Raw genomic sequence first — 17961 nt, 5'->3', positions numbered from 1 at the left:
ACTACTACCTTTCGTTTTTCATCATCTGGGTACGTCCAGTAAGATACACAGTTTCCAGAGAGTACACACCAGCGCCTATGCCATGCTCCAAATCCACTAACATCTTCAAACATAGTCTAAAAGAGAGAATGAAGTAACTTTATACTTTGAGTTTGGTTTAAGTCTGGTCTGTAGTAAACATTTTTTTATACCAAGATGGCTCTGCTTGTATAACCCTTAGTGGGAATAAACTTAAGAGTAGGAAAAATACATATACACACACTGGGGTAGACTTCTGTTTATATGTTTATTTTTATTTTCCAGGTAGCTTAGAAAAGGAGACTTACACTCTGTAAGTACACTCAAGTCTGTAGCCTTATGCTCAAAAGGCACCTGTCATTTCAAATAGAGAGATTAACATTAGACAGTGGTGGGTACTCTCATTAAGATAATAGGGGGTTACTTTTAACAGATACTGCCTGAATAAGTTAAAACAACATTTATTAGTACAAAAATATGAGTCATCATGATTAGATATTTAAGTCGTCTGAGACTCGGAAGTCAGGATTGCAAAAGCAATATTTTTGGCTATTCTGCAAGCCATTCAGGAGTCCAATAAATTAAAATAGTAGAAGTTGATCTTTAATGTTATGTTGGCAATTCATTTTAATGGATGCAGGACTAGGCAATGTCCAGGGCCATTTCCTTAATAGTGAAATAGAAAGTTTGGTATCCAATTACTATCCCTGATCCCCCTTGAACCTGTACAGAACATTTTCCTCTAATCTTCACGTAGCGAGTTTCCATTCCTCGCTGTTCGGATCATGCATTTTAGCGTGTAGAGTTTCCAACCCATGTATACCATTGTTCAGGTTTTACATATTGCACAGCAGAGGTAAAAATGAAGAGTAGAGTACAAAAACATGGCAGAGTAAATACTATACGTATGTCAGATGATTGCATCTAATGAAGTCAGCTCTATTTTGCTTAAATAAAAGCTAAGGAGACAAAGAACTACTAGAAAGGAAAATCTTGTAAAAGAAATACCAATTTATGAGTACACTAGAATAGCAGCAAATGCTACTATTTTGCTGGTCTTTTCACGGTGCATTTACTGCCATCTGCTGGCTAGAAGCGCAACAGCGCCATCTATTAGGCTCAAGTGTTAGCTGTAACTATGTTTTAATTTAAGGCGCACAGTTTTAAAAGTTTCTCAAAAAAAAAAAAAAGAGTAAAGCTTGTATATCAGCCTCCACAGAGTGGAAAAAACCTTTTTGCTAGAGAACTTATTTTTACTAGGCCAAAAGTAGTCTGAGATATCTAGTAAAAACTTCTGGCAATAAAATCAGAATCTCAATTCATGTCACATACAAACTATTTGAATCAACCACTAACAGGTCAAGATAACAAATGAATAGCATTTAAAAGAAAAAACTCTGAAATTTTACTAAAAGGCAACCGTGTTAAAGACAATTTTAAATTAAGTTTGTTTAAAAGATAAACTATGAAAGCTTGAGGGTTTGGTTTGGGGCAGAGGAAAGAAACCAAACAAGTTAATAAAATTTCACTATCATTACAAATACACAGGTGAAGTTTGAAAAGTGATTACACTTAATAAGGCCACTTATTTCTAAGGAACAATATTAAAGTGAGTATCTTACCAAGAAGCCTTTCTCTTCCACAGAAGAGTCCACTTGACATTTTAACTTAAGATATATATGACCTTCCAAAGGAGACAGAAAGGGAACCTGCAAAAAATAAATAGCTATTTAATTTTGAGATTTCTTCATATCTATACTATCAGTTCAAGCAAGCCCCCTGCACCAAGATGTTAGCAATGTGTTGTTCTTATGATTTCCAATCAGAAAGAAGTGGTCAGTCTTGAGCACGAGAGCAATCTAAGAGGTCTTCAAGACTTGCTCATTAGTTTGCTCAGAAGAGAGGCACAATCATGCTTCTATCTAGGAGAAAAAGAGAAAAACCAGGCTTTCAAAGTATGGTTAGAAACAACACAAGGCAGCAGTCCACATCCTTCAAGCTTCCGCCTCCATTTGACATTAAGCTTTTTGGATAACAAATTGGGCTTACACAGGATTGGTACCTAGAGGCCACAAACATTTTTGGCACACGCTGATGTAGCAGTGCCTACCCAGATAAATATTTCTGCAAGAATGCCTACAAGAGGAAAAGTAACACAAGCAGTTCTCTTCCACTAGCACATAAGGCACTAAGTCATTTCTACCAAAAGAGATTCCAAGTCCCACCTTCCACCATTGAGGAAAAAAAAGCAGCCTAACTACTGTACTGTACTGGTTAGTGTTGATTCAGTGTTCAAGAGGTTTGAGGAGGAGAATGCAACAAAAACCGCCTTTTGATTTCTCCCAATCCCTCCATACATTAATGCCACATTACACTGAGTGCTCCCACCACTGCTGTTGAATTACATTAATTCCCTCCATTTCCTACAGGAAAACTAGGACATAAATTGATAATTCAGAAAGCATTGCAGGGTATTCTAACATAGTCTATATTATGGCCAATCTGAAAAAGCACTACTGTAAAAATACTGGGGAAAAAAAAAAAAAAAATCAGAAACACAGGTGCTTTGTCTTATTACATAAGCCAAAACTTGATCATACTGCTTAAATACAAGGAGATACTCCATCTCTCAAGGTATAGGCTGTGTACACAATAATAAGGTGATTCCATAGCTTTGAATACCAATGACCAAACAGAAATAAGTTTTGGCAGTAGTTAAGAGCAACAAGAGTAACCCTCAGCAGTTAAAGGCATACGTATTTGTAGGCCTCAGGAACCCTGTAGAACACTGAAGTGTCTTGCAGTTGGAAACAGGTAACAGCAGGTATATTGCACCTTTGACCCAAACAGTATGCATCTGCATGAGTAAACGATCAAATCATTTGCATGTATTAGAACAACTCAGCTAAGCGCATGCTTGGCTTGCTTGTGTTCTTGGCACCAAAGATAAGAACAGCCAAATTTTAAGCTCCAGGTTAGGGTCTTAAACCTAACCTGATCATAAAAATCCACATAGTAGAAAACTACATTAGTCCTGCAGGTTTTTGTTTGTTTTTAAATCGGTAAGGAAGTTAGAGCTTACCAGGAAACGCTGGCTTATATCCAGCCAAACTGCAGTAAAAATCCATTTCTAAAGAAGGTTCTCATGGAAGTTTGGCCAAATTCCCACTTAAAGTTTGCACTTTTTGAATTCCTTTCTAACTTAGGTCAGGATAGAAGCATCTTATTTGTGGATTGTGCAAAATTTACCTGTAAAGAGCTATTGTGACAGCAGAGGATAAAGGTGTCTAACAAAATCAATGCATTGATTCCTCAGAGCCTCCAGCACCATTACTTGTTCTTCAAGCAGATCTCAGAACATCTTACTGCATACATAAAGAGTACTTTACATCCTAGTAAGCTTCAAGGCAAACTAGGAAGGAGGGAAAGAAAGCATTTTGCTGGCTAAACAGCTAAACAAAGAGGAAAAATTCAAGACCATTACTAGGCTAGCTTGCATTCAGGTGTGATCATTGAGCTACCTACACCATAATTTGGCTTACTGTCATAAAAAAATTATCTGGAAAGAGACTCAAGATGACCCTCAAGAATTTGATAAGAAATGGTTTCTTAGGAGAGATAAGGAAAGGGTTCGTGAAAGATAGTTTAAGAATGTTGTAGGCTACTGAGACATCAAGTTGGACTACTAGTAGGGATATCAGGCATTAAAGTTATCAGCTGGTTAACTTTGAGAAAAACATATGTAAAGTTTTCTTAAAATTGTCTTGAGGAATATCTAAGGAGAGATAACTATTGACTAAATAAAAACGTATTTTCACAGCTTAAAGACGAGTTATTTCTTGCTAGCATAACAATTTAAGCATTCCTAAAATATGAAAGGCCAAAATGGTATTAATTTTTTATTTGTGTATAAAAACCTCAAATTTCTGACTTTCAAAACTTTAGTTCTCTATGACTTTTTTCAGTTAAAAACTGTATTCAAACAAGATCTTGACAGAATAAGAACCAAGAAGTTTTGTTCTTTAGTGACTAATTTTGTTCAATGACAAGTTGAATTCATCCAGTATTTGGCATGCTAGTGGTTTTTACCACGTAGCTGATGCTATCTACTGTGGAGTTTGCCTAGAAGTTGGCCTAAATCTCCTGACCAGCAAAGTTTAGAAGAGGCATCAATTTGTTTCAAAGAAAAGCATTCCTTTAGTGATCTAGGAAGACTAGATATATGTTAGTTAAGGAAAAACCCTGTGTTTAAATACTTTGAGTTCTAGCAGCATGCTTGGCATTGCATAAGACCAGAAAAAGCTCTACAAATCTTAAAGCCTTGTAACATCTTGTTATGTTTAGTTAGCATGTCTTTGCAAGCATTTTCTTAGAAGAATTTAAAAAAGCAAAAAAAATAAGGGGCAAATAGACATAAGCAACATGCACTAGAAAGCAGTTTCCAAGTTATAAATGAAATCAGCATAACAACCTTGTCTTGGAACATATAGCCCAATAGTTCTCTTTCCTCCCCTTCATAATTTATCTAGGGGAAAAAAAGAAACATGCTCAATGGGATCACTGCAAGGTTAAATTTTTAAAAAAACTGGACACAAGTTATACATGATTATATTTCAGTGCTTTCTTCTCTAATTTTAACACTGTATAAGAAGGAGGAACAAAATTCATGCAAAACCACTGTGGCGGCAGTTTGATCCTCAAAAAGGAATGCATGGAGTAAGTTAAAAAGGAGCTGTTTGGTACAGCCAAGGGCCAAGGCAAAATTAAAGCAATGCAAAGATCACAATTCTTAAAAAACAAACAATAAGAGCCTCCCAAATATTGTCAAAAAGGGAATTCCTGTTCAAAACTGTTGAAGTTATTCATCTGGGAAAAAACTTCACCACACTAGGGTTTCCCTGGAACTCCACTTGAAACACTATGGTTGTACTACAGTCTAGTGCTATAGTTGCATTTACCCAGTCTAGTCTCCTATCTCAAAGAGTAAACTAAAAAAATTCAAATGCAAATTGCTGAATATTAAGTAAAACCTGTTTCCTCATACCTCCCAGAACAAGAGGCTTCCAATAACGAAGTCATATGCAAATAAGACTTCTACAGGTGGGTCTGATTAAGAAGTTTTATGCTGTGGAATCAATGTTGCATTTTGAGTTTATACAATCAGTAATAGCACTGCAACTCAATTGTTAATTCAGACTGTTTCTGAAGCAGAGCAGAATTTCTCTGCTCCTATCTGCCAAAAGTAGAACTTCTGAGAAGCTAGATGGGATTTTTTAGGTTTTTTTATGATCTTGTGTACAAACACAACCGATTCTTATCTCATCTCATCAGAAGCTAAAACTGCAATACTACACTTACCTCAATAATAGTTAGTTAACTAAGAAGAAAAATCTATTCTTTCGCTGCTGTTTGGATAGATAAGTAGTTGTTCATAATGTTTGAATTAAAGATAGCTCCTGGCATAACTAACTATTAAAATAGTTTTTAGGTATAAATTGTTATGAGGTTAGAGTTACAATCAATATCAGTATGCAATACTTGTAATGGTAAGAGCCAATAAATGTATAAATTATTCTATTTAGACACTGAATTGATAAGAGTTCTCTTGGAAAAAAATAATTAAGATAGTTTGCTTCCACAACTTTAATTATGACATGAAACGAAATTCATACTAACTATATTTATGGCACAATTAAACACACAACTTCAAATATCTGATATTCATTAAAACATTTTAGGAGAAGTAACCAAATGCTTTCATAATATTTTTATAACTATACCTTACATTAAGCTAAAGAAAAGAACGAACATCTGGCATAAGTCTTTTCTTTTGCATTTCAAATTTACATTTCAATCTCATAAAATTAAATTTGAGAAATAGCAACAAATATATTTGTATATATGTATGTTTATAGTGGTTTCATTTAAGATAATTTTGTCTAGAAATAGGAAACCAACGTTCGTTTTTGTAGTAGTACGCCATTATCTTCAGATCAGTAAGCAGTAATTTTCTTTACCTTATCCAATGCAAATTTTGTATTTCCTACTGAAGACAGTGATAACTTGTGGGATCCAACAAGGACGAAATTAGTAGTGCGCACAGCATTAGGGCCACCTGGACTGGCCATGGCTATGGAGAAAGAAGTTCAAGACAGGTCTTAACACAATACACAATTAAGATGCTGCGAGGCTTAGATAGGTAGGCAGCATTTGTACTTCTGTATAGGTACGCTACTCAGTATTCCAGAAAAAGCAACCTTTGTAGCACATCCTGGCAGCACATTCAGAGAGGATCTGGGTGTTCACCATTCTTCCTCAATATGTCCTTTCTCCTGGGAAATAGTTCTGAAACATGCCCAAGTGTTGAGGGGCACAACACATTAAGTAGTCTCAGGGGAATCAGAGAGCACTGTAGGGTGTACCACAAAGCACACGTGCCCTGCAGCTGGATTTTGAGGCAACATACTTAAAAGCCAAATGCAAAACAACGAAACACTTCTGCAAGGAAGAGACACACTGCAGCCTTGCAGAGCTTGTCTGTCTACACTCCTCTTTGCATTATAGCATAGAAACAAGCACTTCGGCTCAGGCACAGGAACTAGTCCCACTTGCAGCAGCATGGCAGGCAATCTCAGAGCTAGCTCACGAGCTCCTTATTGCTACCAACTTGTAAACTAGCTCAAGTAGCTCAAACTGCAGGCACACAAGAACATAAACTGTTTTTACATAGTCAGAGAAACACTTGCACATAGATGCTTTTCCCCTTCTCCCTCAAGGGCCAGAAAAAACATAAGAATGTTGTTGAAAACACTACACAAAAGCCATATTCTGGAGTCTGTTCCTATTTTCTAGGATCTCCAGTTTGTTCTATATTACTTGGCCTGTTGACATCAGAATATAGTTTAAATCTTTAAACACCTTTGAGTTCATCTGCTGTAAACTACAGGCATTTAATATCCAAAGTAAATTGATTTTTTTGGAAGTGAGCATCCACTAAACGTAATGGTAAAACACATAAGAGTGAGCTTCTAGGCTGGCAAACTGACATAACTCTGTGTTCATCACTACCAAATTATCAGTTATTAGAAATATTATTTAAATAGATATACTGTTTTTGACAGCAAAGTGCTAACTTTCACCTTGGTAAAAGATGCTTAATTTTGCTTACCTGGGGTAAGGAGGGTGCTTTTCTAGAAAGACAGAAAATGAAAAATTAGTGGAAGGGACATTTCCAGCAATTTTTACAGAAGGCTAAGATCAGGTTATAAAGAAGAAAGATGTGAAATACTTAAATTTAAAAATATAAGTAAACAAGTAGTAATTGCAAGTTTCCAATGTTAGGTATTTAGAGCAGTTTCTATTTTTTGAGCTAGTGCTAAAGAGTTTGGCAGAAAGCTGGACAGTTTAGAGTTTCAGGTAAGGGATACTACTACTGCAGGTCGAACCTTATTCTGTGTAAGAATACAACTTTTGGAAATGGTCATATCCAGAGCTTGTTACAGTGTCACATTCATACTTACAGAGGTAATAGATGTTAATAATCTCTTTGGAGTAATAACCTATAAAAAGAATACAAGAAAATAAATGTGTTTGAAATTTCATGCTATTGAAATTGTCCAGTACATAAGCATGTAAATTAGGCAGTGAAACTACTTATGGCTTATCTAGATTAATTTTGAATGGCTACTAGTTCTTGTTATGAATCAGATAATCTTGTTTTTTTGAGCCCATATTGAATGCAGCATGTCTCAGTGGAAGAAAAGCTGCATGTCAATGAAATATTTACTGCAAATAAATAAATAAATAAATTTAAATACACATTAGCTTGGGATGGAGAGTGTGCATCTGAAAAAGCAATCTCAGTATACTTTGTTGTTCCTGTAACAAGGCTTCACAATTGCATTTGCTTATTAAGAGACATAAGTTAAGAACATAAATATAGATGTTTTCAGTATGGTAATGTTGTACATTATGTATCAGTATCTTTAAGTAAAAATCTAAATATTATGTGAGACTAAGACATGAACTAGAGTTCTATCTATACATTTGTGTCAACTTCAAGAATGGATAAGTGGCTTGTCAAAAAGCAGGTACAAGATGCCACCAGCAAAGCTCTATGTTTGCATGTATTAGTCATGTTAGTAACTTACCTATAGCACCATAAGAACATTCAGTATTATGTGAAGATTCTTTTAAACTACAACACAGAGGAGAGACTCTGAACATCAAACTCATTCTATTGGGGACAGAGGGAAGCACGCTTCCCTTGTGAAACATAAAAGTAAAGATTTCAGAATTATTTGCTATTTCTATCCTTGGAGTCAGGATTTACAAATCCATTCCAACTTCTTTGCAAGACACTCAAGTCTTGTGTTTTTAGCAACAGAAACCTTGACAAGGAGGAAAGTAGACCTAAAAATTGCTAATGTGGCACACCCAACTATTGGAATGACAAGGAGAAAAAAGCCTCCAGGAAGCCACTGGCTTACCTGGGGTTACAAAATCTTAATGAAGTAAACATCTACTATTTGCACTCTGTTTAAGCTGATATATTTACTTTCATGGAATTATTAAAACAAAATTTGCTTTAACAATAAGCAACTACTGCTTTTACTTAACACCAGAAAGAAAAGTCTTGTAGCTGATCAACAGAACATTTAATGAAAAAAAAAAAAAAAAACCCATAGACTGCAGGGTAGGGTATACTGAATAGTATAGTTTAGTCAAAATAGAATAAGGACATTAAGTCATTAACAAAGGCAATCACACATGTTAAGTAAAAGTTTGTGAAGTACAGTACGTTGCAGAATGAATGGACTATTTTGCAGAACTAGTAAGACTTCTCTCCTTCTCCTCCAACATATTTCAGACTCAGTCGAGTGCTGCAGATCCAGTCTACTAATAGTAAAAGGACTCCATAACCCATCTGTCATTGAGGATTTTCCAAGAAAGAACAAGAGGAGTAAAAGCAATCAGACTAAGGCTATTAGTCCATTCTCCCTGAACACTGCAGTCTTCCTAGCACACCTTCTGTTAAGATAAAATATTATGATTTGCATGTTCCATGTACCTTAGATTTATTTGTCTTTTTCCTTTTATCTGTGCTTGCAATTTCTTTTCTCTGCACCTGTAAAGCAAGAGGATTATTAATGAAGTGCAACACTTCATACTGCCTTATACATCCTCTTGACAGGGACCGATACATACCAAACTGTAAACTTCTATATTTATTTCAAAGTCATTGGATACATCGTGCCTAAAGAGGGGGAGAGGGGGGAAAAAAAGAAAAAAAAAAAAAAACAGTTAAACATGGATTGAGGCAAGAAGTATTTTTCTTCCAAGTTAATTGTTCCTTCTGCCCACTTTCTGCTTCCTAAAAATGGGCAAAACCCCCTAAAGATCTCCAGGAAGCAGCTAGTAGCATCTAGGTTCTACTCAGTAGATGGTTGACCAAAGTGCTGACTAAGAACCCATCTCCTATTAGTAAGTCATAATTTGTTCCTGCAGGTCAATAGGCCTGAGATTCCTTCATTTTTACAACTGGACTGTTCAGTGCAGGCAGCATTATGCTGTGTTAACATCTCAGTTTATTACTACCTCAAGATACTTTCCAGGACTCGGAGAGCAAAGAGGGAGTGGAGGAAAATGAAGAGAGAGGGTTCATTTACTATTTCTCAAAATGTATCCTTCAGTCCACTACCACCATATACATTCCTAGAAGCAGTGATTGGTTTTGAGTAACTAGTTTTAAATGATAATTCCTAGAGTCAGGCTTTAAAAAGAGAGTTTGCTCATATTTATTTTTGGAATGTTTCTTCTTCCCCCCCCTTCCCTTTTCTAAAAAAGGAAACAAAACCAAACAGCCATTTGAACTCACAAGATTTCTTTAGCTAACATTGAGAGCTACCAATTGTAGTTTTTGTGGTTTTAGTTTTGACAATACTATTTTTTCAGACATCAAAACCAAATAGCTATATAAAATGTTAGTCGTGGCAAAACAGAAAAACATCAGTTCAGGGAGAGTTCAGGGAGAGCAATCCATCTGTCATTGCAGGTGTTCCAGAAGAGAACAAAAGAAGAAAAGAACAAGCAACAGATCAGCTGATGGATAGTGGAATCAGTTTAGATTGCTCTTTTGAGAGAAGTGCAGCTATTTCTTGAAGCAGGAAATACTTATACCACAAAACCTCGCAGTATTTGTTTGCAGAATATGACATTCTTATACACGATTTTAAACTATTTTATGTATGCTTCAATAGAATCAAAGATGGAACTGATTCCAGAACAGTTTCTTTCTACTTACATAGTAAATGTTGTAGTAAAAGTAAGAGCATCTCCATTCAGGGAGCTGGCAGTGCTTGCTAAGGGGGTTGCCACCATGTTTTCTGCTCCAGATCTCAATATTATTGCATAGTAGTAATTTGCTGCCTCTGTAAATACATGAGATTAACGTATTGTACATTAGTGTAACGTGCATCACTGTAACGATGTTTTCTTTACAAGAGGTATCCAAGTACTTCATAGTCCTCAAGTATTTCATTTTCATTAAAATGATGTTTCATCCCACTTATACACTTGAGTTACATTAAAGAATTTATTATAAGCCTACTCTCAAAATAACTATTTTTCTTGCTATGCCCACTAGGAAGACTGTCTCCACAGTATTCACAGCAACTACATTAGTGCCTAGAGCACCCTAGACCAGACTTGTACTACCCATTACACAAGAGGAAAGAGGAAAGCTTTCAGTCAGATATAGCAGTTAATCATAGTTCCTCAGGACTCCACTGTTATTCTCTATACCTGTCTGCTTTACTATGCATTAGCTTTTTCCACTGTCTGTTCTCACCCTTTTTTCAATTCCTATGAAGGAAATGGCATCCAGGCAACTCCTTTTCCTAACTTTTCACACAAGAAAAGGCGGGGGGGGGGGGGGGGAGGGAGGGGGAGAACGAGAAGAGCACATCTCAGCAGCCAGGATACAACTTGGAGTTTGGCTGCAGAAAAACTGATGAATAATAGAGCAAGAGCGTTGCAAACTGTCACATCATGTTATAAACAAAGAACAGTTTGATTGCTCTGATGCATAGGATAGGCCAAAGCTTTCAGAACTACTGTTGTAGACTCCAATAAACATTGATTTATACCCTTCATATTTGATATTCTCTTCACAAGAGGTGAAAATAAAGCTATGTTCTATGCACCAGAACACACAAGTGCTACATTTCTGTAGCACACGGTTTTGACAAATAGTTCATAGTAGTTTGTTTAGATAATTCAATTGATAGAATTTGAGAGAAATTAAACTTAGATTTTTTTTTGTAACCATTAAAGAGACTTTCCTATAAAATAGAGAAGAATTGCATAACATGTCTTACACAAGAAGAGCTATTATATGTCAGGTTAAATGCACCCATATTCTTGCCCAGTGATCTTACTTAAATATAAAAACTTCATTTTATGCTTCATACAACTGTTAAAACAGAAAGGGTATATGTGAATTCATTTGTAAAACTTTTGTAGCCAATACTGGACAAGCTTTGCCCAGCATCCTCAAATTTTAGTGAGGCAAGAAGCTAGAACCTGTTATAAGTATCCAGCTACAACCAAGTTCTATAGTACTCTATAGAAAATAGCACTGGTTATTGTGGGCTGCCAGATAGTAATCTTTAAACAACCATGTGGCACAGAAGTTCACCGTGTTCCAGGAGACTTCTCAGGACCTACAGAAAGGTCTTGCCAGGTTTGGCTTACTGTTTTTTAAAGCAAGAATTAGATCTATCTAGCCCAGAACAAAAGAAACATTAAATCCCCGTTTTAACACTTCAGTGACTTAAACATGACAAGAAACAGAAAACAAGTATTTGTAAATGAAGTACTTGGGGATGTTAGGAGACGGACTAAAAATAGAGACTTAACTTGCATTTCATAAAATGACAAAGGTCAGAATTCACATACTGATATCTAGTACTAGACTTGCATCAATCATGAAAATTTCAGAGCAGTAAGAGAAAGATTAAAGATATAAAATCTACTTTATCCCCAATAGATTACAGAGAACCACAGAAAGATCTTTTTAAGACCAAGTGAAGAAATTTATAGTAAGTTTCGTGACCCTCATAAGCCAGAAAAGGATACCATTAACAAGACTAAAAAAATACTGATAACTTAACCAAATAGCAGATCAACTGAACACAGTACAATATTGTTACTAAACTTCCATCACCCTCTTTCTGGAGAAAGAGCAACCAGAATACAAAAATTAGGGAGAATAAACCAGAAATTTTGGGAGTGGGGTGAAGGCTGAGGGGAGAAAGAGTATGGCTTTCAGTTGTTAGTTTTACCTGGTTTCTGAACTGTACCACACACAAAGTCTGCTTTAAGAGGTAGACGCATTTCTGAAATAGTAACAGATCCCCTGGATGGAGCAAATTCAGGAGATGTAGAAGCAGCTTTATTTCTTCTACCTTGAGGCCCCTCACTCTTCACTCTATTTAATTCTTCCAATAAAGCAGCTCTCTTCTCAGCTGTACAGAGAATATAATTAAGTATGGTTGTGAAGAAGCACTACTGAACACAAGTATATACTTATGTAAAACAGCTTAAGTATATAAATACTTCATATGAAGTATATAAAATGCAACAGAGATGTCAATCATTCTCCAGAACATCGCAAGAAACAGACCAAAAAAAGATCTTGCCTATTAGAGAAGTTGAGACAGAACAGTTATTTTTGTGTTACTGATTTTCAGAGGAAAAACTACAAATAAGCAGGTACAAAGTACCATAATGAATGGATTGCCTGAACTCAATTCTTCCTAAAGCATTCACAGCATGAAGAGTTGGGCTCGAGTCTAAAAACCTACTTGCAAGGAGGAGAAGTCTCTCTGCTTCTGCTTCTTCTTGTGACCCTTTTCCATGTTCCTCATCAAAACAGCAGTTCAGTGCCTGGCTGGCTTGATGAATTACTGTCTGCTGCATGTTGATCTCATTATTCAGCTCCTACAGCAAGGCAGTAGTAAAAATAATTAGTAAAATTTCATGAGAGTTTTTCTGTTAAGTTGAAAAAAAAAAGAAATAGAAACACCACAAGATTAGCATCTTTGGCATCTTGACAATCTTCAGCAAATCAGATTGTTTAGATGGCTAGTAAGCTAGAAAGCCTTGCAATTTACAGTTTTATTTCTACAAAAGTACATTGTGCATTCTTTCTTCCTACCACATAACTAATTTAGATAGAACAGGGAGCGAACAATTAAATGTTTGTACACTTCATAGCCAGTCAGAGCACTAGTGCCCCTTCATCAATATTTATAGAAGAGGCAGTTATTCAGAAAAGTGATGTAGGTGCATGAGATACTAGAGAAGATCAGAATATTACTTACTAAAAGGATGTAGTAGTGAAACCTGCATAATGCAATTTCAATAACAAAATACAGATTCTCTATCTCCTTCTCAAAACAATGCCTTGCTCTCCTATTAAAGGATTCATTGGCTACTTGAATTCTGCAGTTATCATTCAGTGCTCATTTATCTTTGTGCTAGACAACCTAATTTGGATTAGATGAGTGTTCTGGGCAAGAAAAATAATAAAATAAAAAAAGAGTTTAAAACAACAACAGTTAAAGAAACAGAATACCTGCATCTTCTTTTTAATATTGATTTGATCAGACGGGCCGCTCTTTTTCTTTTCCAGTTTAGAAGCAACATCTTCTTTGCGAACAATGATTTGCTTTATCGAAGGACGATCTGTTTCTTTTACCCTCTGAGATCTATATGCATCAACACTTTTAAAACAGGAAACCGTTAAACAGATGTGACAATCTTTATACATATATATAATTTAATATATATATATGAATATTATATGAAGTAAAATCTATCAAATAAATTTTATTTACGTATGGGTATGAGTGTGTGTGTATATATACATATATATATATAAAACAGTGCAGCATTGTTTTTTTTCAACTTGTCTAGAAAGCTTTTCAAAGTACTCTATTCAACTCATTTTAAGTAGAAGCAACATAAAGACCATGCAGAGAGGCAATCTTTAATAAAGGCTGAGATCTCGAAGAAAGCTTCTTTTGTAATTTAAGCAGTATACTTCAGTGAAAGAATCCTTATACTTGTATAACAAACATGTTCTCCTCCCCTCTTCTATCCTTTATCATACTACCTCAAGCATTTTCTCTTTTAAAGCAACTGCTTTTTTAAAAACTATGAAACAGTATCTTCATTTGCTTACTTACACATTCAACTAACTTTCTGGAGCTCGTTACCTGTATAGGAGATTGCGATCTTCTGACACAGAGCCAATACTATCTCCAGACTCTGCCCTAGGGACTTTAGTCCTTTGGAACTTTTCAGACTTTACACTTGCATCGCTGACACTGCTGCCCTCACCAACCGAGGTAGAAGGTGAAACAAACACCTAGGGAGAATAAGAAATTTTTACAAAATCTTTTCAAACTGATCATGACTTGTTTCCTCTCACCTTTATTCTCTTTTTATACATAAATGTTAAATTTGGAGGCTGCTTAACGCTATTTAAAGGCTAACTTACAAATATTAAGGACAGAGCAACTTAAATCTATCATTTTTGCTTGTCTTCTTGGAGGACATTTTGTTTTGTTGCTTTGTGGGGGGGGGTTGCTTTTCTGTTTGTTTTTTTTTAAAGGACACCAACATCCAAAAATCTCCAAGTCAGCACTGTTTCACAGTTATTTCTCTTAAAAGACTTGAGCTAGTAACAATTTCACTGAATGCGTATATACACCTATGACTCATACTGGACTTCTATTTGTACACCCACCTCTGGACCAACTGATTCCACTAAAGGGGTTAACAAAGACATTGATGAAATATTTAGCGACTCCTCCTGCTCATCCTCATCACTTTCACCTTCCAGGCTCATGCTCATTTCTTTCTTTAGCTTTTCTATGTCCGGACCATCCTCTTGAAGAACTTCAAAAATTTCATTTATCACTCTTGAGCTGTTCAGCTCATCATCCACATTCATTTCAGTTTCACATACTTCATCTGAAGAGGAATGTTTTTAAAAAAATATTAGTAGCACCAAGACTAAACTCTTCAGTCTCATTAAATAAAGAGACAGTAACAGATAAGCTACCCATTTATGCTTTTCAAGTAAGTTTGATTTAAAAAGCCATTTTTATAGCAAAGTATATAGAATCCTAAAACATACTAACACTCTTATTTTAATACAGTATTATCATCTATAGCGTATAACTGATGCAGAGTCACTAACAGATGCACTTGTCCAACCTTTCAAGTCTGAAACGTAAATGCAAGTTCAATAGTTGGGCTATCATTTCCTTCTCTCCTTGACAGTTTAGTATTGGCGTTTTCATATTTCTTGAAGACTTCAATGCCAAGATAGAGTTTTTATTAAAAGTTTCCTGACTTATTTTATATAAACTTAATTACATAAATACACACATCGATATCAAGATGTATGGTGAATTCATAGTTTACATTTCAAAGATATTAATATTCTGCTATGCAAGTGGGAACAGCAAGCTAAACACATGTTAAAATATATCTAATCAATACACACCATTCTGTTTCACATCAAGCTGTTCAAGTTTTGAGACAGACGTCACTTTTTTAGAGCCGTTCGTCAGCATGATCGTCAAAGGACTTGGTTTATCAGTCTCTTCACACTTAGGAATGTCTAAGAAGTTCACCAAAAACAAGTCATTAAGATATTGTTTAGCCTTTAACTTTTTCTAAATTACTGGTTTAGAGAAGTTTAATATATCTGACTACTTATGAAAACACTGACGAATTGAATATTCAAGTGAGCTTGAAATTAAAAATATATATTTTTACTGTATTGACAGCCTGTGCAGTTAGATTTCTTCTGTCCTATAATCAAGAAATTGATAGCATTAAAAACAAAGCTGAAATCATAGTACAGCACATTCCATTCAAGAGAAAAAGAGTAGAACAAAGACACCATTCCCTCACCCCCCTAAACCAAGGGCAGCGTTATCATCCTGCTTTTTTAGGAGTATATTTGCCTGCCCATGATGTCTATGAGAAGTGTTAACCACATTCAGTTTTGTTTCCCAGAGGATAAGAGGCTCTTCCATTTACTGAGCACCAGAGAGAATGTCATAAACATCTTGGATTCTTTTCCCCTCCCTTACTACGAGAAATAATGCTACTGTAAGGGAATACTGGAAGGGAAAAAAATGTCTTCCCATCAGATTATTGTGAAAAAAATGGATATAAACATTAATATTACTATATGGATAAAGTCTAAAACTGTCTATTCTCATTTACAGTCTCTGCACTTTACAAGAAGATATGAAACACAGGTAGATATTTACTAAGAAACCAAAAGGCCATCTGCCTTGCCAGTCTTAAGTGATGAGAAGTGCAGAGCTGTTACCACATGGCAAGATTTAAAGACTGTGTCAGTCAAATAAGGGACAGACTGAGATCCAGTTCTGAACACCAGTGCTACTAGCCTCTTTATCTGCTTTTTAATACAGATTACAGTGCTTCAGATTACAGTGCTTCAGTTCAGTATTAGTCACATGCTAACAGTGGCTGTTCTCACCTGAAGATTCCACACTGGGAGACTTTGCTGGCTTATCATCTGCTGCTGCATCATCTGCTGGTCCAGAAGTGGTGGCATCTGAACTAGGAGGATGGTTTGGACTAGCCTGAGACTGGCTTTCCTGCCAAAAATAAAAGCATAGTACTTTCAGGGGACAAAGTTCAAAGTAACTAAGAAAATTGCCTGAAGGAAATACATTTTAGTAGATGTTAGGAAAAGAGGTTGCTTATCCAATATCAAACAGATTCATATTCCAGAAAGTCAACTGAAGTACTAAATAGATTTAGTGTGAAGGACATTTTTCATTTTTGAAGTTCTTCAGAGTATAAGAAAGCATACCTAAAGCACTATCAAGAAAATCAGTCAGCTCAAAACAGTATAGTTTGTTCCCTCAACAGATTCTTAAAAAAAAAAAAAAAAAAAAAAAAAAAAAAAAAAAAAACCACACTCACAGTACTTTAGTAATAGTCATACAAACTACTTGGCAAGCAGTCTTGTACAGCCTGGGTGTTCAAAGAGCATGGATTTTCATCTTTGCACATCTATCCCTGTACCCAGAACGGGTTAAAACAATCCAGACTGTATTTTATACCTTACCATTTTTGCTTCTGGAAGTTTTCTATTTGAACTTTCACTTCTCTCTGCACTCCACAGATTGCTCTTATCAAACCGGCCACGAATACATGCAAGTTCTCGTTCACGTTCCTAAGCAAGTAAAGGGGAATAGGGGGAAAGTGACGGTCTTAAGATGTCAAGACATACAGAATTCCTCAGGGAGGCGCAGAACATAAGAATCTTTCCTAAGCTTAAAAAGTCTAAGCTTATAAATAAGCTTGGAAGTATAGCAACTCGTACCTGCTTAAGCTGAAGCGCTAAACTGGCAGTAGAGGAATTTTCATTTTGTTTGAGAAGCCTTTCCTGGATTGTCCTTGTATTTGGGGTAACAATGGGTGTTCTGTACCCTGTAGTACTTGCAGCAGGACTCTGTGCACTATTTTCTTGACAGCGCTCTCCAAAACGTTCCAAGAAGGGCTTAATTCCTGCTCCCCCTACAAGAATAATTGTTTTGCCTTAGGAAAAAAAAAAACTCAAAAATCACAGAAGGGAACACTGCAGTTTTACAGCTCACTGAATGTTCTCAAGGAAGCAACTGAGACGTCTCCTTTACAGCTCTATTTTACTTCACAGAAACTAAATCTGAAGTACAAGCCACTGCTGCAACAGAACCCTTAAATTACTAAAGCAACAAATCAGAGCAGGCAAGCGTCTGCCTCTTGTATGATCTCTTTTTGTTGATTTTAATTGGCTTGCTTCTTCCAACTTTTCCTCTACAGCCAGCCTCATATGCTTCC

General features: G+C 35.9%; 1 protein-coding gene across 1 annotated transcript in view; it reads right to left on the bottom strand.

Annotated features, from left to right (window-relative positions):
• Window positions 1-17961, bottom strand: part of ANLN (anillin, actin binding protein) — a 28557-nt gene that overhangs the window by 3059 nt on the left and 7537 nt on the right. The window contains exons 6-23 of the mRNA XM_062567905.1: window positions 17465-17658; window positions 17207-17314; window positions 16610-16730; window positions 15599-15715; window positions 14834-15060; window positions 14301-14452; window positions 13658-13805; window positions 12885-13020; window positions 12363-12545; window positions 10322-10448; window positions 9226-9274; window positions 9089-9145; window positions 7539-7577; window positions 7187-7208; window positions 6036-6148; window positions 4490-4543; window positions 1641-1727; window positions 9-116 (exon numbers count right to left, since the gene is read on the bottom strand). Coding sequence (XP_062423889.1) covers window positions 9-116; window positions 1641-1727; window positions 4490-4543; window positions 6036-6148; window positions 7187-7208; window positions 7539-7577; window positions 9089-9145; window positions 9226-9274; window positions 10322-10448; window positions 12363-12545; window positions 12885-13020; window positions 13658-13805; window positions 14301-14452; window positions 14834-15060; window positions 15599-15715; window positions 16610-16730; window positions 17207-17314; window positions 17465-17658 — 2042 coding nt within the window. The remainder of the gene's footprint in view (window positions 1-8; window positions 117-1640; window positions 1728-4489; window positions 4544-6035; window positions 6149-7186; window positions 7209-7538; window positions 7578-9088; window positions 9146-9225; window positions 9275-10321; window positions 10449-12362; window positions 12546-12884; window positions 13021-13657; window positions 13806-14300; window positions 14453-14833; window positions 15061-15598; window positions 15716-16609; window positions 16731-17206; window positions 17315-17464; window positions 17659-17961) is intronic.

This window comes from Rhea pennata, chromosome 2, assembly GCF_028389875.1.
Source record: "Rhea pennata isolate bPtePen1 chromosome 2, bPtePen1.pri, whole genome shotgun sequence".
Taxonomy (NCBI): domain Eukaryota; kingdom Metazoa; phylum Chordata; class Aves; order Rheiformes; family Rheidae; genus Rhea; species Rhea pennata.
The sequence above is the reverse complement of the archived record's forward strand: the minus strand, read 5'-3'. Positions and strand labels throughout refer to the sequence as shown.